Here is a 22,450-nt window from a genome sequence, read left to right as displayed (position 1 = left end):
GAAATGGATTGCTGTTTTTTCTGGTTATGTACTCATATATAATTAATTATGAGAACTCCCTCATGTAATCTACAGGCACACCATTAGCTCAAACACAAAACAGCAATGGTGAAAGGCAAAATATTTCTCTCTTGAAATGATTATCTTTCACTTCCAGTTTTTTTTATATTTTGGATTAACGCAGTGCTGAGAGTAGAGTAGCCCCTCCGATATAATGTTCCTTTTCCTATTCTTACACAGTCCTAAATTTACTATTAAAAATTAGCTTATATTAAAAAATGACCTGAATATTATGGTAATGGTATAAAATTACCAAAATTTATGGTAATTTACCTTTATTGAAAATCAATTTCATTGATGCAGTGCAAATCCATTACACTTTACATACTTATATTAAAAATATTATTGAAAAATTATTGGTGCAAAGGATCATGAATGGATGGAATTAGAAGAGTCCACCAAGATATGAGTACACTGTTATTGAAGCAGTCTCAGTGATAAAATTCTTTCCAAGAGAGCAATTAGCAGTACATGTTTCCACACGCATGATTGATTAGATACTCACTGTTTCAATGCAAATATATGCCGCACAAAGGTTAAGAAAAGACTTAGCTGTTTCACAAAATAAAATATATGATGATGATGATACGCTGTATCGAAACCGGTCGCAATATATTTTATTTTGTGAAACAGCTAAGTCTTTTCTTAACCTTTGTGCATCATGAAGGAGTTTCACCATGTTACGCCAACCACCATCGCAAATATATGCGGTTAATACAAAATTTGGCATACTTTACAATTACCAAATAATTGCGATTCCACGACAGTAACATCCAAGTTACCAATCACATTACACACTTGGATTAGAAAAAAATATTATTCAGAATCACCACTTACAAAGACAAAATTGGCTATTGAAAGTATTTACCAAATAATGCAGCACACTTGATTTCTCATAAGTATGCCATTAGTCGATACCTTCATTTAATTTTATAAGACATGGGAATCTTCCCAATAATAAATTATACTATACATAAATTTAAATAAATTAAAATTCTAAAAACACATATCCAATGCAGCAGGCCATTTAAAAATTTACCAAAAATTCAATTATGACAGTGTCATAAAATTTATGAGTGAGTTAATGTTTAAGCTCTCTAGTTTCCAATACCCGAATTTAAAAAAAATGTGTGAAAAATAATACACCATAATAAAACAACTGAAGAATTCATAAGAGTCAACACATTATTCAAACAAAAAAAATAACATTCAAAAGACAGGGCACAGTGGCTTAAGCTACATTCACAGTGAAGATTTAAAAAATTACTTTTAGAGGGAATTGAAAAGAAATACACAATACAATTATTCATGTGAAAATCATTTAAAATGCAGGCAACTTAAAATAAAAAGTGATGATATGAAGGTGATGAAATATCAGAAGATATCAAAGAATATCAAAAGCACAAAAGGTAAGTTAACATATGTATGGAAAGAAAGAGGAACAAAGAGGGCAAAAATATTGCCTTCACACAAAAATTCATTTAATTCAACAAGCATAGAACACAATTAATACCTCTTATCCTTTTAAAACCAGACATTTAAAACAGAAATTTAGGCCGATTGAATATTAAGATGAAGGTGCAATGGACTTATTCCTTTTCAATCTCCCTCAGGAAAAATAAATAATGCATCAACAACAAGAATAAAATGTCGGTGCCACACAGGTTACAAATATGAACTTGGTCATCAATGTTTCACCACAACTCTACTAAGGTTATAATCAACAATCCTTTCTAAAACCTACACACTACTACAGTTTCTTCGCGTAGGTGGAACATTGAAGTGTAAAAAATAATTTGCTTATAATATTACATTTTATTTCACACATTACTTTTCTTGGAGCCATTTTGTCAAGATGGGCCTGACTGCAAATCAGAAGTTTCTGTCTGAACATCCTTATCATCCATTTCTGGAGAGAGTAGAGATTTTCTCAGAGAACCACTCTGACAAGATATTTCCAGGAGCTCTCTGAGTGCCTGAGGATTATGATACGAAGTTACAGTGCTCATTAGATTTCAGAACACACTTTAGAACACAAAAATATCACTTAACTCTAACACAAAGAACTCTTTGAATAGCGGCGAAACTTAAGGAATTTAAGTGGGTATTCTAGCATAAAGGCTCCAAAGTAACAATCCATACATTCAATGGTTAAGGGAATACTGAAGCTGAATGCTCATTTAAAAATCATGTAATTTTTACATCAAATGAGTCACATGAAAAATAATAACTTTATAATTTTAAAAATGATATTTTTTTTACTCTATACACAGTTCTCTGTCATCAAAACTTTCACTTAAGTCAAATTAAGCCTTGTTTAACTCAACCACCACAACTTGTCCTGTCTGGGTCACTCTCTGAGATTTGGTAGTGTTCAAAATACTAGTCTATCATGGATCAAGTATGATAAGCTTGGTCACTTGGGAGTTTACCAATAACCAGGCTCCCGAGTCTACACAAAAATTCAATGCAACAAACCACATGGAAATTTAGATAAAATGTCTTTTTTTTTCTCTTTTCTAGAAAAAAAAATTATGGAAGGTCATGCTCATATACACGCTGTTTTACTTAAATTATTTCAAACAATCCTCAGTCTCTCAGATTAACCTTAAGATCCACCACCATTTTTAAAGACAGTTCCACAAAAAAACCATCCTTTGGGTCATCCCCAAAAGCACAATACAGCAGGCTCCCGATTATCCGGCTACAGTTTATCCGGACTGCGAATTATCTGTGCATGATTTTCAATCTCGCTCAATTTTTTCTGCAATCTTAATTTTAAAAATCAGATGCAAAAGCATCGGAATTACGGCATTAATGCTAGGATACACCAGGATTATTTTTTTCTGTTAGAATCCCCTAAGTAAAACAGAAGTGATCACGCGCTAGCTGCATTTACGGGAGCACCATGTTCTTTTTTTCCAAGCTTTGCAGTGCACGCCCATGCTCCTTGATCACGGATACAAGTTGTGCAGCAGTTGCAACTTGGGCAACTTGTGTGAGACTCGACTGCGTAGCGTGGTGTCTGACAGTGTAGTTTCCGACGTTGAGCAGTGGTTTTGAAGCATATGTACAAACCACATTTCTGTATCCGTGATCACACAACCAGGGATGTGTGATTTTTAAAACCAGGCCTTACATGGGGTATTAATAATACAAGTACAACCATGTTATAACCGCTAAAAAGATCGCCAACTGGCAAAGAAAGCTCTCATTGAGTCCAGGAAGCACTTTTAAATAACAGAATAACTGCATAAATAATAATATATTGTTTGTTTTACTTAAATTATGAACATTAGAAGACATTTAAGTGAAATTTTGAATTATCAGTGTTTTCCAATTATTCGTGCCGTCCCTCCCCATCATTAGCCCGGATAATCGGGAGTGTACAGTATAGATATAATCCCAAAAAGTATCTCAGCTTCTCTTTCAATGTCCAAAAAAGTATCTCAGGCACTTAATTAACATTCATAATTCTGTTGTTAAAATAATGTTGACATCAGGGTAAAATAACACCACTTTTGCAAAAAAATAACATCACTTCTGGCCAGAGCCAGTTCTAGACATTATTTTAGTGTACGCAGACAACATTGCACCAAATACTTCAGGAATAAGAGTCGAGACTTAAATACCAGTGTGAACTTAAAACATTCTTGATCTTATATATTGAATGTGATATTTTTAGAGCATAAAAACTAATTACATATATATAAATTAAATATAAATTTAGAGTAAAAAATGTAAATAATTTAATAAATACAACAAAAGTTAGCTTTCAAGATTGATTAGTATGAACACTGGACAGAGCGCTTAGGTGCCCCTTTTTGCTTGGCACCTACGTGGCTGCGTACTTTGCTCACTGCTTAAACCAGCCCCGCTACTGGCCATGAAATAACCCCACCTTTTGCATGTCTCTTTGGCAGCCATTTGACAACAGAGTGTCACCTAAGAGTATGAAGGAGAAAGAGTAAACTTACCTCATTCTCTATTGTGAGTTTTGATATCATTTCATCGCTGTGTGTAGAATCATCCATCTGTACAGCCCTGCTCATCACTGCTGCCATCTCACAAATTTTCTCAGTCTTCTCTTGTATGATCTGAAAATTACAATAAAATTTGAATGAGTACCACAATTTTAAATAAATGCTAGAGATGCGAAATACTTCAATGATAAGACAACCAAATTAACACAATTAAGAGAACCATAGGCTAGGGACCTAGATGCCATACGTGTAGTCAGGAGTTTTACATCGTCTGAGATTACTAATGCAAGCATGAGGCACAGAGCTCAGGGAAACATCTCTTAATAATCACCTATTAAAATTGCCTAAGGTCAGAAAGTTTCCTTCGTTTGATAGGGTATAAATAATCCTTATTTAAGCCAAGCGCTACCTGCTAGCAGGGTACTCTATTACCTGCTAGCAGTCTGCATCGTATCGGCGCTCATAGTCTTGCACCAAGTGGCTTCACACGACCACAGCTGGTACCAAAATGACGTCACAGGCTTTTCCCAGCATTCATACTTAGCCGTTGTGTTTTCGGGCGCTTGAAAATTTTCACTTTTCATTAAATCGTGAAAAATAGATATCGTAATTTAAAAATCTAAAAACATGAAATACATACTCCAGGAGTAATTATCTTTCGACCTTGGCAGAAAAAAAATAATAGGAAACCACCCTATTATTTTCCAACAACAGCCAACCATAATTCCCATACCTTAGCAGAATCGTCACGATTAAATGCTGCAATTGGTTCCAGTCTCTCTTCAGTCGATAGAGCTTTCACATGTTCCCGGTACTTAGTCATCACCATCTCCAAAGTCCCTTGAGTATCTTCCAAGGCTTCTCGTAGATTCCTGTTTTCAGTCTTGAGCTCCAACAGACGCCAATTCTCCTGCTGTATTCCAGCCACCAGCTCAGCAGCTGGCCTCTGCCGACCAGCCTCAGACATCGATTTCACTTCATTCTCATACTGAAATGAAAAATTAGCAATCGATTCAAAATTACAGTGGAACCTCGTTAAAGCGAGTACGGGCTATAGCGACACCCCCGCTATTACGAGAGATAGCCGATGCACCGTCAATTGACCCTATAATAAGCGTGTTAAAGAATTCGTTTTTACGAGACCCTTTCGGTGTTGGCTCTGGCTATAGCGAGGGTTTCACCGCCGGAAGAATTTCATCAAGACTCCTTAACCTCTGTAATTGCTAGCGATCTGTTAGAAATGAAGCTAATGGAGTGCTCAGTCTCAAATTTATGTGGTAAACTGTCGTTCGATAAATGTAATGATTGACGAAACAATGCTTTGCATGATTTTTATTCAGTGCGGCACTTATAAATTGTTTGAATAGTTAGTCGTTATTTGAGTAAGGAAATTTAGTGATGCAAAAAAACATCGCCTTTCGTCTGGATTTACGCTTACGTTTATCGGATAGATGTTTATCTGTCGCCGCACCACTCCTGTTCCTGTATATCTATTCGCAACAGGTATATTGGCTATTATTTGCTCCACCTCCGGTAAAGCGACAATTCGCTATAGCGAGTGTTTATTCGTGCACCGTGGGGTGTCGTTATATCGAGGTTGCACTGTATATCATTCAATAAAGGTTGACTCATCAAATTCCATGATAAATAATGAATTACTCGATGGAAATCGTTTGAAGTAAACTTAGAGCCACAATGTAAACGTGATACACATTCAGTAAACAAAACATACATTGACACAAAAGAAATAGCCATCAAAAAGCCTGAGCCTAATTAATAAAGGTTAGGATTTGTGCACTACAAATATCAACACCATCAAAACTTACTCTAAGTAAAAACCTTTATAGATTAGCTGAAAGTAAAATAATTCAATGGTAAAATAAAGATCTAAAATAAAAAAAGACCCCAATTTCAGGACCACTTTTTAATATTGAGTTTAATTAATTCTTTGAAATGTCCCATTTTTGGCAGATTAGCTGAGCACTTATTACTTCAAATGCTTATGTGCCTGACTAAAAAATAATTCATAGCAGGTTAATCATTTGGCATGGTGGTGTGGTAAGTGTGATGAAGGTATACTTGAATGTTACCATGGATCCAATTCTGAGCGGTGAAACACCTAACTAAAATCCCATGGTAGTGACTTCTGATTTTGCAGTTTACTCTTGCATTCCAGTACGGTACAGATGTTTCAATCCATCTGGCATTCAATATACTGGCGGCTAATTTTCTAAATTTATTATACAGCTTTTGAGTCTAAATATGCCTTATTTTATTTTGTGGAGCAAAATAACCTAGTAAAACCTCACTGAAGAAACTTTGAGAGCCCACAGGATATAATATGGAGTACCTTTGTTAACTTTAATCATTCAACTTTTTTGACATCTTCCCCAATTATGTTCGGTGGGGTGCTTGGTACGAGGAGGGGAAAGGAAAAGAATGGAAAACAAACTAAGTCCAAGTTCATACTTAATTTCCATTTTCAAATTCCATGACTTTCAGTCCAAATATTTTAAATTTACCTCAATGGCAAAGCACTCGAAAATATGGCTAGATTTCGTGGAAAATTCAGGAATACATACTGTGAAATACAATCAAGCCGTACTATACAGTAGCAGTAGAAATTAAGTCAAAAGGTGCCAAATGAGCACTCTCCTGAGTTGTCCAGTAAGGATAACAGCATGGGTGTACCCAGAATCAAAACTGGGGGGGGGAGGCAAAACTAGCTGTGGTTGTTCAAGTTGTAACTTTTTTGCACAGAAAAGGTCAATGAAACCAAAATTCTAAGGAAGTTATGACAGCTATTTATTAGTTTTTATAATTATCTCCTTGAAAAAAATAATGATTTTTATTTTTTTCCTTGTCTCATACTAATATCATTTTTCTTCAAAAGGAAAATTTTTTCATAACTTTTGTTTTGAACTAAATTTATTTTTGCTTCTGGGGGGGGGGCAGTTGTCCCCCTTCCCCCCGCTGGGTACGCCCATGGATAACAGCAAAACCCATTTTATTTCAATTACTTGTATTCAATATCCCTGACCAGTATGATTCAATGAATTCAATGTAAAGGGATTCAGGGGTTATGAATGGCTCACCTCTCTGGGCATTGAGCAATAAACACAAGACAGAGGCACATGAAACTCGATTGATAGTTAGGTTGAAACACTTGAAATATTTTTCAACTGAGTTGCACGTGATATTAAGGGATTTCCTGTTGCATAGTGAAATAAAACATTTTCGCGTCACTAGCTCTTACATCCAGTTTTACACTCGAATACTTGTTACCTCTTCATTATCATAATAAATTGTTATCACTTAGAGAACTAACACTCATATAGCCTATAACTAACACTCATATAGCCAAACATTACTCAAAGCTCTTAACATAAATGTTATGGTGACTTCCACTTTATTTCCAACTAAAAACATAAATAATATTATCGGTTAAAATAAAATTTTGAAAAAATATTGATTAGTGCAATTATAATAACAAAATCTAACCTGTTTCATTGCCTCTATCTGTTTGTAAACATAATGCGCCTGGGTTAGGAGGGCATCCGCAGTAGAGTCGTGAACTTTCAGTCTCGACGACAGGCGTTTAGCATCTTGCAGAATTTGCTGAACAGTCATGGACATCTGAAATATTAATTTAACCTTTTACAATCTCTTAAAATCACAAATACGGGATAGATACAAAAGTTAACACGATCTAAGGTGACTAAAACTACGTATTCATCTTAATAGCATGCCGATTAATACCTAAAATCAGCAACAAATAATCAAATAAAAGGTGACATATGAGCTAAGATACCATATATATTTAACATCCCTAACCACGATCGTGAGCATGGATTCGGAACCTTTACATTCAATTCTCGAGAAAAAAGTGATTATACTTTCATTAGTAATCCATGTCACGTACTACCAACATTTTTAAAGAACTCGCACATACCTTAAGGTCCCAATGAATTCAATCAGGATATTCACACGGCTGAGGGAACAATTATTCAGCCGACCTAAAAAGTTACCGTGGAGAGACACCAATGCTATTCTGTCGGATACAGTATCAAACACCTAAAACGATGATATATTGTGGCATTCAAATATGAACAGCTACCGCAGCCATGAAAGTTGGTAATATTTTTAAAATTAAATCAGACGTCTAAGATTTCTCAAAAAATTTTCAACCATTTCATACAGGCAATTTTGTTTACGCCTTCAGTCAGGAAAATTTTTTCGCTATTCAAATCTTAAAATCTGCTGATTAGCGCTCACTTATGCTTCGTATGAGCTTACCATAGCTTAGCAAGCGAGTGACAACAAAATGGCGATGTGTGCTTGCGCGTTGTTCCAGCTGTTTCCAGCGCGGTTTATTTGCCTATACCTCCTTTTGCCCTGCTCTGTGTCCTCGTTCTTCCACTTCCTTCTCTCCTCCAATTTCTTTTAATCCTTCGCTATTCATGGCTTATTTATCCTTCTATTTTCCACGTATCCAATTGACTTCTCCGCCGCTTTAAATATTCCAGTTATAATATTATCCCACCCTTTATCTATAGTCTTGTATCTTTAATCTCCCGGTTACTATTCTCCTCTAGTTCCTGATATTCTCTCTTCATATTCCCCTTCAGAACCTCTACGTTCCATTTCCTCGCCCTCCTATTTTTCATTAGTCTTTTGAATCTTACGTTGCATTTCTTAAGCACTAGGTTGTGGTTTGAATCCGCATCGTGCAAGGAAGATGTGCGCGTTTTTCATGCTTTTCTTATACTTCTGTCTATCCATGATGTAGTCTTTCTGATATCTTCCGGTATCCCCTAAACTCTTCCTTGTGTACCTCCGCCCTTTATGATGATTGCACCATGTGTTTGTTATCAGTGGCTTTTTTCTCCTACTTACGATCTCCCCTATCATTCTGCATTTCCTATCCGAATTCTCCTATTTCGTTTCCATTCCCCCTTCCCCAACTGTAGTGTTCCATTGCTACTATAAATTTTTGTCTGGGGTTGCCCTAATTATTTTTTCGAGCAATCCATACCACCTCATCTACTTATTCCTCGAGGTAATCCACAGGTAATCATAGGGATCCCTATGATTACCTGTGGGCATTTAAATTGTAACCACTTCTAGGTTGGTGGGTCATACCTCACCGGTTACCTGATAGTACCTACCACCAGAGTCCAATCAGTTACCTGATCTATATCTACCACTCTCTTACTGAGCTTCCCATTTACCTGACTTGGTCAAGCCAATTAATAACCCCTTTGCATAGTCACGTGGGTAAACTTCCTGGCCACGATGCACTAGGGAAGTGCGGATAAGTTCAAGCTTGCCAGGTATTCATTCAAAGTAAGGGTCACCTCACATTTCATTACCAAAATAAGAAGAAAGAAATCTTTGCAAAATGGGAAAGGTCTCATTGCCATCACATTAACTATATCATAAAAACTGCCAATGATGTAATATATACATTGTTGATGTTACAGAAATGACCACCATAAATATCCTTCTTAATAAAGAATTTGGTTATTCTATCATTATAATGACGAATCTTGAAAGCATTCATGGAGCAACGAAATTAGCAATCTTATTTTTTCATTGAATCAAATGAAATGCTGTCCCCTTAACTCATGAACAATTTGCCTCTGCTGTCCTCCCTCTTCTCTGCAAAGGGACTGGTGTTCGTATGGCAGCAGGTGTATGCTTATATTGCCTTGTACGAGTGTGGGGTTTGGATGTGTATTGCCACATTGGCTTCAGCTCAACACTTGGAAATTTTTTTACTTGTTCTAGTAAATTTATTTAACTGAACTTCATATTCTGCTCTAGTTCGAATATCATTTGTTGGTGACCATAGAAGCCTCCTCATTAATGGATAAAAACAACATCAACCTCAGCTGTCGTGCAACTGTTCCGGGTTGTATTTATTGTAATAGGGGACTATAGGATGGGAGGAAGTTATTGGTAGTTTTTCTCATTCAAGGTTTTAACGTGAAGCTATCCTATAGGCCATCTTTCATGCAGCTTCTTCTTCCAAAAAAAACTTCTAGGAAACCCCTCAAAAAGCATCAATATGGCTTTGTTCACTCCCACTACTTCTCCGTAGGGGCCAATGGAATGCAAAACCTTTCACAACCACAAAAAGGTTGTAAGACAAAGACGAGAATTTGATTCTGTAATTGTTACAATAATACATACTAACACATTATTAAAAAAGTAAAATAAACATGAGAAGACTTGCATAACAAGCAACATTTTATTCAACTTAGATAATACAAGATACACTTTAGACCAAATCACATAATATTTAGTACTGATGCACTGCTTTCAAAGTAAGACAGTCTTTTTATTGCAATTTCAATCATACCTCGACCCAAATTTACATATACTGCACTAACTATTTGAGAATTTACAATGATTTACAAAAATATCATGAAAAAAATATAGGACAGGTGAAGGAAAGCATTTGAGGTGAAGAATCCTCAAAAGTACAAATTTTCCCTAAAAAGTGAGATACAGTATATGTATGGTAGCTGACTGACAGGTTATTAATCATTTTAGTGACTATAATAGTGTATATGCACATGAAAATATGAAATACTTAATACTTACAAAACATTTAAGATTCTTCAAAAGTCAAATATTGGGCATGTTCATTTTACTAGCATTGGTTTATGTTTTACAGATACCAATGACAGTGGGAAATATTAGCTTTTATATTATTTACAACATATTTATCAATGAATACAACACGCATCACTGACTATGGCCATTCAGTTGGATGCTATTCCACCCTTTAAATTTTATAAGGCATGCAAGTTTTCCTATCAAGAAATAAGAAAAAGTAAAAACCAAATTAGGGGATTCTAAAAAACCAGATTCGTTCTTACTTGAAAGTGTGGAGATGAACACCAGATGCACTACATACTCCTCTATAAAGAATATAGTTATCGGTGCCTCATGTCTCAGAGAGAAGGATAGAATTCAAAAATGTCCACTTCAAAACATCTAGGTATTTAACAGCCAAAGATAATTATTAAACAGCTATGAGCCATCAGTAATACCAATAAGGTGTGTAGAGCAGAAGTGAGGAGTGAATAACATATTTGGGATCTACTTTCTCCTATTCTTAATATTAACTAAAAATCATCCATATTTTGACAATTGAAGGACTCATTGAAGAGGCAGCTGACTTTTTGTACTGAGTAAAAGCAATATCCCTATGACAGGTGCACATTATTTGAAGTTTCATTTATGATGGAAATGATAATGAAAGAAATGATAAAAAACACTCATTACAGAACACTTATCTCTGAAACCACACGACACTCTAACAACTTAAAATTCAAGCCATAATGATGTGAAGGAGATAAAATACGTGAAGGTGTAAGTACAAAAGTGAAATTCAAATGAAGATGGAAAGTCCAAAGAGGATAAATAGAAAGTTTATTTCTGAAAAAAAAAATTCATTCTCCTCAATGAACATAGGTGCACAATAAATATTTCTCATCCCCCTTTACAAATGGATGTGAATAAGAATGGTAAGGCTAAAATGAATTGAAAATTAAATAATAAATCCACAACACCACCATGATGTTGGTAACATAAAAGTTATAAATATTTACTTGGTCCTTAATACATCACCACAACGCTAATGGGATAAAAATCAACAATCCTTCCTAGAATCTACTCATTACTAAGGCTTTCTCTTTCAGAGAGGAAACCTTGAAGTGTAAAAAATAGATGGCTCAGAAGAGTATATTATAATATTTTCTTTCACACATTACTTTTCTTGGTGCCATTTTGTCAAGATGGGCCAGACTGCAATTCAGAAGCTTCTGTTTGAACACCCTTATCATCCGTTTCGGGAGAAAGCAGAGATTTCCTCAGAGATCCATTCTGACAAGATATTTCCAGGAGCTCTCTCAGTGCCTAATGAAACAAAATTGCAGTGCACATTAGTTTCAAAACAAAAACTTTATTTTAAAGTTTTTATGTGGAAAAGTGCAAAGTACTATTCTTTATTCTTACAATGGATCTCCACAAAGTATCTGCCTCTTAAATTCAAAAGACACTGAATTTTCAACTATGAGCACTGACAGTATTCCTTGACTTGAAGGGCAAACACCTGTTCATTGGTTTGAATGACCTCTGCCCTTCTATATGCTGTCTTGTAAGATTTATCAACTACAAATCAGAATATGTACTAAGATATATTAGTAAAAATTCCAGAGTGTGATATGCAAAAGAAAAAATAGCATAATACATATATAGTATGGATTTGTTCTCCAATAGTAATATTGTCTTCAAACAAATGCGACCCCTCCTTCATCCATACCTATTCCTCGACAATATCTTTGCTTCATTCATTTTAAGAAATCATAAAGCAGATGAAGGTACAAAGCTCATGATACTCAGATCATAATGAACAAATAGCGAGTATGGAAATCAGATAATTTTTTATCATCATTCATCCAAATCACACTTATTTTTGATCATACCCAAAATCAAAGCTCATTCATAGAATTCACAAGATGGAAGGGAAAGATAAGTTGCAACAAAAAAAATCTCCATTCAGCCATTCACTCGGAAGTTTAAAATTAGAAAACACAAAAGTTGCTGCCCTCTCTTTGTAAGTTTTGTATCTCGTTAGAGTTCTCATTCACTTACTGATTCATGGAGAACCTTTCATTGAGAAGTGAAGGAGTACATTTATGAGAAGTGGTGAACCAGTTGGCAAAAGTTCATGTTGTCATCAACTAATATGTAAATGAAAAAATTAAGGCCACTGATTTTTTGTGGAAAATAACTCAAGAAGTAGGTGATGGATTGAAATAAAGACAATTACAGGTACATTTCTTTTTCAAAACCAATTAAAATCAGCAGTAAACAGTTATTGGTGTAGGAGGCCATTCATAAATTCCACCAAATCACGCAAAAGATGAATGTTGAAAATGTAATTCATAAAGGCTTAGTTCTTGTTTTGAAATCTGGCATGAAATATGCACAGAAAAGCAGATTGGAATTGCTAAGAACAAGATGCTGCATTCAGCTTTTTTGATTGGGAGTGGAATCCCTACTAGCACGTGTTCTCCTAGGCTTAATCAGCGGTCCCGAGTGATTTCATTGCATGCTTTGCACTTTTCAGTCCCTAGCAATTTTATTGCACTCCTTCTGGTGCAGATGGAGTAGATCGATCCCTCATTTAGCCACTGTAACAATTCTTATTCACCACGTGAGAAAACCATGACAGTTAGGTAATAATGGACAACCATTCTTGTTGACACAATTAAACAAAAAGGTGGTACAGTGGAACCTCGTTAAAGCGAGTACGGGCTATAGCAACACCCCCGTTATTACGAGAGATAGCCGATGCACCGTCAATTGACCCTAAAATAGGCGTGTTAATAAATTCGTTTTTACGAGACCCTTTCGGTGTTGGCTCTCGCCATAGCGAGGGTTTCACCGCCGGAAGTCTTTCATCAAGACTCCTTAACCTCTGTAAGCGATCTGTTAGAAATGAAGTTCATGGAGTGCTCAGTCTCAAATTTATGTGGTAAACTGTCGTTCGATAAATATAATGATTGATGAAACAATGCTTTGCATGATTTTTATTCAGTGCGGCGCTTATAAATTGTTTGAATATTTAGTCGTTATTTGAGTGAGGAAATTAAGTGATGCAAAAAAAAACATCGCCTTTTGTCTGGATTTATGCTTACGTTTATCGGATAGATGTTTATCTGTCGCCGCACCACTCCTGTTCCTGTATATCTGTTCGCAACAGGTATATTGGCTATTATTTGCTCCACCTCCGGTAAAGCGACAATTCGCTATAGCGAGTGTTTATTCGTGCACCGTGGGGTGTCGTTATATCGAGGTTGCACTGTATATCATTCAATAAAGGTTGACTCATCAAATTCCATGATAAATAATGAATTACTCGATGGAAATCGTTTGAAGTAAACTTAGAGCCACAATGTAAACGTGATACACATTCAGTAAACAAAACATACATTGACACAAAAGAAATAGCCATCAAAAAGCCTGAGCCTAATTAATAAAGGTTAGGATTTGTGCACTACAAATATCAACACCATCAAAACTTACTCTAAGTAAAAACCTTTATAGATTAGCTGAAAGTAAAATAATTCAATGGTAAAATAAAGATCTAAAATAAAAAAAGACCCCAATTTCAGGACCACTTTTTAATATTGAGTTTAATTAATTCTTTGAAATGTCCCATTTTTGGCAGATTAGCTGAGCACTTATTACTTCAAATGCTTATGTGCCTGACTAAAAAATAATTCATAGCAGGTTAATCATTTGGCATGGTGGTGTGGTAAGTGTGATGAAGGTATACTTGAACCGTGGGGTGTCGTTATATCGAGGTTGCACTGTATTGTAATAAAAATAGTGGTGTTCAGTTTCAGCTGTCGTCGCTCCTAAGGTTACACCCTCAGTACTTATTAATTGTGTTTATAATATGTGTGTAATTTGACTCGTGAAGTAAGGTACATATTGTCGCTCCCAATTTTCTTTGTGGCTAATACGTAATAGCCCTGGGCAATTGTGTCTAAAATTTGGGATAATATGATTTGTGAAGTTACAGTACGTGCGTAGCTGCTGATTTCATTCGTGAGTACTTTTCCTGAGCAAGTGCGTTCATTTGATTTGTTGACTTAAAGGTGAATGTTACACCATGACACAATATGTGAATACATATACAGTGAGTCCTTGTTCTACGTCACCCCGTTTAACGTCATTTCGCGATAACGTCACGAAAATTTTTAGACCGTCATTCGTGTATTGCACCTACGCTTCGCGATAACGTCAAGTCTTTTAAATTTCGCACGAAAAAAAAGGCGAAGCGGCGGGCGTTGCAGGTTGTTCGTTTTGTGGGCGGTAATACAGTCAGTCTAAGCAAAGTGTAAAACGGTGTGTTTATTCTTAATTGCGATTACGGTTTTAGCAAAAATTTCTGAAAAATGAATTCTTACGTAGGTGCGCAAGGTTTAACTTGACATAATGGTTTTCAGGAACCTAAAAAGTGATTTCAAGGCATTTTTCCGTGTGGAACTCGGAGATTTTGTCGTCACTTTTTTGCCGAGTTCACAATAATTTTGGTTCCTGTAACTGCAACGATGTTTCAGCGATGATGATGCCCAGGCGACGCTCGCCCGGGCGACCACCATAGCGAAGCCGAAAAGCAAATGCTGGAAGATACAAAAATGGAGAAGGATTTACGTCACTGCTACGATTGTCGTCGATGAAGACAGGAACTCGTATTTATGCGATAGTTTGGCATTCCCACCGTAAAAAATGCCGCAGATATGATACGCTAACATTTTTTTCGCGTAGGAATTGTGAGGTCTAGGAGCCGATATTCACTTTTTACATAGTTTCTTATGGGATATTATGCTTCGATTAACGTCATTTCATTTATCGTCACATTTTTCAGGAACGGTAAGTGACGTTAAATGAGGACTCACTGTAGAAGAATACTAACAGTGTACATATACCAAAGATAAAAATGAAACCTACCTTATTCTCTACCGTGAGTTTTGATATCATTTCTTCATTGTGTAGTGAATCATCCATCTGGATGGCCCGGCTCATCACAGCGGCCATCTCACAAATTTTCTCAGTCTTCTCCTGTATGATCTGAAATAAAAATTCACCCATTTTAAATAACATTTACTACGTTAATACATGAGAGAAAGCTTGGTGAAAGAGTTTTGGGGAAACCACCAAATCATTACAATGACTTAATGTACTGCAGCTGAGTGCACAGATATTGCTGGTCTCAATTAGCATACAGATGAGGCAGCCATATTTTGGCATGATAATATTATCTTATTATATGATATATTGACATGATAATAATGTATTTGCATATCAACCCAATTCCACCCAAAAAAAATTCCGCTCGTGATAGTGAAGATATTTCAGTAAGGTGCTCCTACGATTTTCTTTAGTAATCCAATGAAATTTTCTGGTGAAGACATCACTTTATTTCTTCAGAATGACCAGTAGACATAGAGCTACATTGGGTGGTAGTAAGCTCAAAATATAATGTTTTTCAATTTCTATGATTGACTTTCATGTAAAGGATGAATCTTTAGGGCAAGCATATTTTTAGATGAGGGAAAGTTAGGAATAATCTGTATAATGACATTTCCTGTTTCCTTTTACGATACTTGCAAGTAATTTCCAGACAATAGGTATCCGTATTGAATTTCCATCGCACACCCGTCTCTTTACGTCAGTGGGCTTACATTGACCAGCTTCATAAATAAACCAATAAAACGATTAAGTTATAACAAGCTTCAACAATATATTTGAGAAGATTCAACAGCAAAAAGGAGACCAGGTTTCCTTCAAGACTTTTTATGTTCAAAATAGTACCTAAAAAAATACCTAAATAACATCATTGTAGCAGTCTGAGCGATGGCCATTCGAGATGGATACATTGATTAATAAGTTAATGTTATCAAAGGCACCTCATTCATTTAAGTAATTAGAACAATTTTTATGTATTCTTATGTCCACTATGCTTTTAAATACAATAAGTTCATTCATTTCTTCGTATGAACAGGAAAATCTGTCTTTTAAGACTGTCTGTGCTGGCATTATAAGGTGAATACAACTTTTGCTTGCTGCTTGGAGATTTCTACGAATATCTTTTGTACCAAAAGAGTGTTATTTTCAATGTGACAACTACCGTTAACCTACTGCTATTAATCACAGTGCCAGTAGTTGTAATTTGACAAGGTTGAAAAATATCTGCTAAGAGATGTAATTATCAGTGTTCCATTGTGATTGATTTGTAAACAGTGGTATTAAGCTATCAATAAATGTCTGACAGTAAAGTAAAAATGGTCAGTGGTGTGTTTACCTTTGTTAATCACTGTAGAGATGACATTTCACAATCAAGCTATCAAGTTCAAAGCTTAGTGTGAAATTTGTTTATTCAAGTATATCAACCGTATCAACGAATAATAGTGAGAAAAGTCACCTGTGCCACTTCGATACCTCCACTGCACAAATGCTCAACAATCCTCACTGAATCAAATCTGCACATCTTGTACTACTAGGACTACTAGATGAGCGGATTTGATTCGGAGGACAATTGTTGAGCATTTGTGCAATGGAGGTATCAACTTGCTTGGGATAATGTGAGGCTTAAAAATCAGTGAATAAATACATAGTAGTTTTCATCATAACGAGAGCTCTGTGATTGTAAGTTTTACATGATGAATGTAAGACTGGTAGTGACTTCCAGTTACTGATGATTGCATTTGCCTATTTCCCATCATTTTTAATATGTGAGCTTCTATATCATTAGTGGATTTTTCCTGAATTATTTAAATATGTTGCTGCTTGTGTGTGTTGGCAGGGAAACCGATTTGCAATATCACATGTTTATTGTGGGCAGACTGTTTTGATGTGATTGTGCATTCGTCAAACCAAAGAAATGGTGAAACTATGTCACATTAACTTGAAATAAAAGTTTCTAGTAACAAAAAGTGCATACATATCTTGTGTTTCTTTAACTCTCTGTTGCTTTTCATATATTACAGCCTATAAGTTATTTTACGTCCATTTTTTCATACAAACGTCCCTCTCATTGCATCGCTCCTCTCCAACCCCCAGAGAAGTCCTCTCTGCCTAGCGGTGTCCCTCCGTAGGTCCCATTTATAATAGCAAGGGACGGAGTGACACCGAATACCAAATGGATACTCCACCTAGCAGAGGTGCACAGAGGTGCCCTCTCATTCGTAATAGGCCCCTAAATATGATTATTTTAAGCCTTCATTATACCGATCACAGTGTCATTTTGCCACATACTGAATATTTACAACTGATGACCATCCATAGCTGACACAAACCATGATGTAAATACCTTGGCAGAATCATCACGATTGAATGCTTCGATCGGATCAGGTCTCCCCTTAGTGATGAGAGCATTAATATGTTCCCGGTACTTGGTCATTATCATCTCCAAAGCTCCTTGAGAATCTTCTAATGCTTCACGTAGTTGCCTGTTCTCTGCCTTCAGTTCCAATAGACGCCAATTTTCCTGCTGTATACCACTCACAAGCTCAGCAGCCGGTCTTTGCCGACCAGCTTCAGACATTGATTTTACTTCATCCTCATACTGAAATGAAGAATAACTCATCAATTCAAAATTATAAAACAAGATAAAAGAGACAATATGTAAATTTTACTGCTAGCAGGTAAATATATACCTAAGCCCTCGCTGGCTGTGCAAAAACTGCCACAATCTGATATATCGGCCCGACTTTTTTGACTAATTTTATTTTGTGCTTGCAGCCCTTTTACTCGCTGCTGTCCCATAACCCATTTATGGTTCTAAGCTCTAAATATATATTTAGCATCAGGAAAAAAATCTAGATGCCTTCAATAAAATTAAGTACTTTAAGTAATAATTTAAAATCTGAAATCTTGCAAATTCCAGAAAATAGACCTGGCAGTCTTTCCACGTCCCACTTAAAATGTGCTGGCAGTAAAAGTAAAGTAAAAGTGATCTATCAGTGTTCACTTACAGCCACCAGAAATCTAATAAGCATACAAGACTATAACTTGAGAAATAAGCATACAAGACTATAACTTGAGAAAATGTATAATATAGGCCACAATTTCTTCCATGAAACCACTAGAAGATTGAGAAAGACCTATTTCCTCAGCAGTTTATGTTTCACAAAGGAATAATGCAACAAGCAGAGTAGTTTTTTCTGCTGGGGTGAGCGAATATCTTTAAACAATATTTCTTGATCATTATGGAGTATAAGCCATTGAATTGATCATAGCAACAATGCATGCCATTACTTCATAATGCATTATTGCTTGAGTAATATGATTCAAATACGAGGCACTGTTTAACATAATACTCAAACCATCTGGAATTTATTTACACTTGCCAGTTAAGAAAGGGGTGAAAAAAGCTGCATGTTTTTTAATTTCTGCATTCCAAAGATTTGCAAGTTGGTAGACACCATACTTAACGGATTTCTGTCATTTTCAATCCTTTGTTTAACTATAATCAAGTAATTTTCCATAAGTCTCGAAGGTACGAGAAAAGCACTGCATTTCTGTTTCTCTCCTTGTCTCCAAAATAACTCCCAGAAAACCTCTCTTTGAGGGTTTTGAAAAATAGTGCACCCAGCACACAAATACCTTTTCTTCAATCATAAAGGCCACTATATACGGTGAATGATCACGCCATCATTCATGTGATCATGCAAGTAAAATAGTACATGTTCTAATTTTGACTGAATGATCATGAGCATGATGGTTTTTTCGCAAATTTTTCCATTATACACGGTGAATGATTTCATTCGCATAATCATTCACCGTGCATAGAGGCCTTAATGCATTGGACAAGGGAATTTAATAGCCACATTGATGCCTCAACACAATTATTCTGTTGAAAGTATTGAAAATTCTACATGAAGGCTACACTTTTATCAGTACAATAATATTTCTTCTCTTGCCAGAAAATATATATTTCCACCGAGAAATCTGGATCCATACCGTGCCTAATTATACCGTATCTCCAAGCCCAAGAGAAAGCAAGCATTCTACACCTCAAAAGTCAATACTTCTCAAGATAAGCAAATGGGAATTCTATTTTGGTACAATGCAAAATACCCAATTAAAGAACTAGAATGAACTCATGTCACCCTTCCAAGACTAAGTATACGAGTGGATTACATTCCACGAGCATGCACGCAGAAAGCCATTCATAACCTCATCTAGGCTTATCCTATCATTTCTAAACGATACATTTTTTAGGTATTGTACCCATTACACTAGACCCTTTCTGAGGAAGAAGTCACGGTGAGGTTGAAGTCAAGTTCGGAGGGTAGGGAGGTATGCGCATGAACTTCCAGGGCTTAATGTCATCAATCAAGCTATGACCGACGCAAAAGATCTGATACTACAGTTATTGCATACGCAATGCCGAAAATATTAGAGCAGATGTAACATGGAAAATATCCTACATCTGTTCGACACATCATGATCATTTCTTTCGATGTGATTTCATAATTTATCTACTTTGAAAGCGTATGTTACTGTCACCACTGTGCGGCATCCAAAAGTTACAGTAAAACACTCCATTATTTACAAATATCCCCTCACCTGCTTCATTGCGTCAATCTGTTTGTAAACATAATGGGCCTGAGTAAGGAGGGCATCTGCCGTGGATTCGTGGACTTTCAGCCGCGATGTTAACCGCTTAGCATCTTGTAGAATTTGCTGGACAGTCAGTGACATCTGAAATATTAACTAAAACTATAAAATTTCTTAAGGATAGTATGGTAGGGGCAGTAAAAAGACCTCAGCTTTTCTTCGGACTTTGTGGCTATAAGCTTTCTCACCCCGTGTGCATGCATCGTCACTGATTTATACAGCACCTCCCTTAACTAAAAAGAAAATCACACATACCTTGAAGGCCAAACGTGGTTATTCACGTAATTAGGACACACCTAAGCTAATAAATTAGTCGGGCAAACCAAATGCTTACTTGGTTGAGATTAGCAATCAATTAGAATGGAATTCGCGGCGTCAGACAATCATAACGAAGCTGGGTAGAGACACAAAAATCTAAATAACTCCCTAACATATACAATCGCAGTTGATTCCTGGAGTTATCCAAGAATATCCTTATGTTTCCCAACAAACTTTCGACTGCTTTCGACTCAGGTGATATTGTTTACGCATTTTGTCAGTATAACGATTTCTTTTTTTCGCAATGGAACTGCTACGTAAGCGCTTACAGCGGGCACAGCGATTGATTTGTAATCGCTCACGGCGTTCCCGCACTACCAAGCGCGATATTCAAGACACTTCGGTTGCGAAGAGAAAAACAGAGAGCAAGTTATTAAACAGAGACTATGTTTCGTATGTATTGAGGAAAAGACCCGTTATGATGCACAATTTGATTGAAAGCTGAATTAAAGGACATAGGTAAGTATAGACCTGTGGCGATTCTTTATTTATTCATTATTTCAAATCATCTTCATCACTGGTTAAAAATCCTGATACATATTCCTTTGACGCAGCTTTCCACTCAGTTCTCCTAATATTTTTTTTCACACCCTCGCATTTTGTCTCTTTCACATCCCTCTTCACCTGTTCCATACATTTTATTCGAGGTCCATTTTTTTCCATATAAGCCATTACTTATCCTTCGACATTTGTCGTCATCAGGCCATCATGACTCAAGATAATGGCTCTGTTTTAAGATTTCTACGACGCTTGATCTCTCCTACTCTCCTTAGGACTTCCTCTTTAGTACTTGGTCGATCCATTAATACTATCCATTCATCCCCAGCGCCACATTTCGAAAGCCTCCACCATTGGTTTCTCCGCTGTTGTCGTTGTCTGTACCTTACTTCCGCGTAGAAGCTTACTTCAAATGTAAGTTCTGATAAATTTTTGTTTGTCTAAGACTCCAGCTATTAGTATTTCTTTCTTTTTGTGGAATGTTCTCTTCGCTTGGCCTATTCTAGAAAGAAATTACCATCAGCTGATGGTTATTTCTTTTTTGTTTCTTCCATCGCTAGTTATTTTGCATCCCAAGGACAGAAATCATTCACCTCTTCCAGTTTTTGTTTCCCTGTTTTAATCTTAGTCTTGACTTCTTCTCTTCAGCTGCATGCTTATGTCTAAATTTTCTCTACACATATATTTGCATACCTACATGTTACAATTGTACTGAAGTGCAACTTAAGTTATTACAATTGTAAGCTAATTTTACTTATTTTCAGTTGATGTCTACCCATTAATCTACTCATATTTACGATATTCAACAGCCATGTCATCGGGCAATCGTAGCATTATATACCTACTAATTTTTTTCTCCATGGTTATTCCCTCTTGAGACCTTTCCTTTTATTTCATTAAAGGCATTCTTGATGTAAACATAGAAAATTATCGGAGACAAAGCTCAATCTTAATGTCTCACACCTTTCCTAATTCTTACTTCTCCTCGGTTGGGTCTAAAATTTATCACCTCTACAGGGGAGTACCCAGGATCATAACTATAAGGGGGGGCAAGCCAAGTTGTGACATTTTAGCATGGAAAAAGTGAATGAAACCAACATTTTAAGAAAATTATAACAGCTATTTATTTCACAAAAATGAACAGGAGACTTCGTTGCTTTCCACAGATTTATTTCGTCCTTATGACATGTTTCGACCATAGAGGTCATTATCAAGTACAAAAATTTGAGCCGGAAACCATTGAATGTATTAAGCTCTTTATTAGTGTATGAGATAGAAAAAATAGTTTTATTTTAGTTACATATCTTATACTAATACATATCATTTTTCATGGGTTTAAAGAAAATTTGTTGAATACTTTTGTTTCGATTCAGTACTGA

General features: G+C 36.0%; 2 protein-coding genes across 8 annotated transcripts; both read right to left on the bottom strand.

Moving 5' to 3' along the window:
- Positions 1–1,397: 1,397 nt before the first annotated feature.
- LOC124162258 (FGFR1 oncogene partner 2 homolog) lies at positions 1,398–8,290 on the bottom strand. The gene is made up of 5 exons (XM_046538727.1): positions 7,996–8,290; positions 7,545–7,679; positions 4,777–5,031; positions 4,038–4,157; positions 1,398–2,036 (listed from the first exon to the last, which is right to left on the bottom strand). The coding sequence occupies exons 2-5, from the start codon at positions 7,677–7,679 to the stop codon at positions 1,911–1,913; spliced, it is 636 nt and encodes a 211-aa protein (XP_046394683.1). The 5' UTR covers positions 7,996–8,290; the 3' UTR covers positions 1,398–1,910.
- A 1,987-nt stretch (positions 8,291–10,277) lies between these two features.
- LOC124162131 (FGFR1 oncogene partner 2 homolog) lies at positions 10,278–20,776 on the bottom strand. 7 transcript variants are annotated; one of them, XM_046538545.1, is made up of 6 exons: positions 20,590–20,776; positions 20,444–20,510; positions 20,205–20,339; positions 17,944–18,198; positions 15,582–15,701; positions 10,278–11,972 (listed from the first exon to the last, which is right to left on the bottom strand). In XM_046538545.1, the coding sequence occupies exons 2-6, from the start codon at positions 20,456–20,458 to the stop codon at positions 11,847–11,849; spliced, it is 651 nt and encodes a 216-aa protein (XP_046394501.1). In that variant the 5' UTR covers positions 20,459–20,510; positions 20,590–20,776; the 3' UTR covers positions 10,278–11,846. The 7 variants fall into 7 exon arrangements, with proteins under 7 accessions (XP_046394501.1, XP_046394502.1, XP_046394506.1 ...); XM_046538546.1 differs by having other exon boundaries at positions 20,444–20,488; XM_046538550.1 differs by lacking the exon at positions 20,444–20,510 and having other exon boundaries at positions 20,205–20,357; positions 20,511–20,776.
- Between the last annotated feature and the right edge of the window lie 1,674 nt (positions 20,777–22,450).

This window comes from Ischnura elegans, chromosome 7, assembly GCF_921293095.1.
Source record: "Ischnura elegans chromosome 7, ioIscEleg1.1, whole genome shotgun sequence".
NCBI lineage: Eukaryota > Metazoa > Arthropoda > Insecta > Odonata > Coenagrionidae > Ischnura > Ischnura elegans.
The sequence above is the reverse complement of the archived record's forward strand: the minus strand, read 5'-3'. Positions and strand labels throughout refer to the sequence as shown.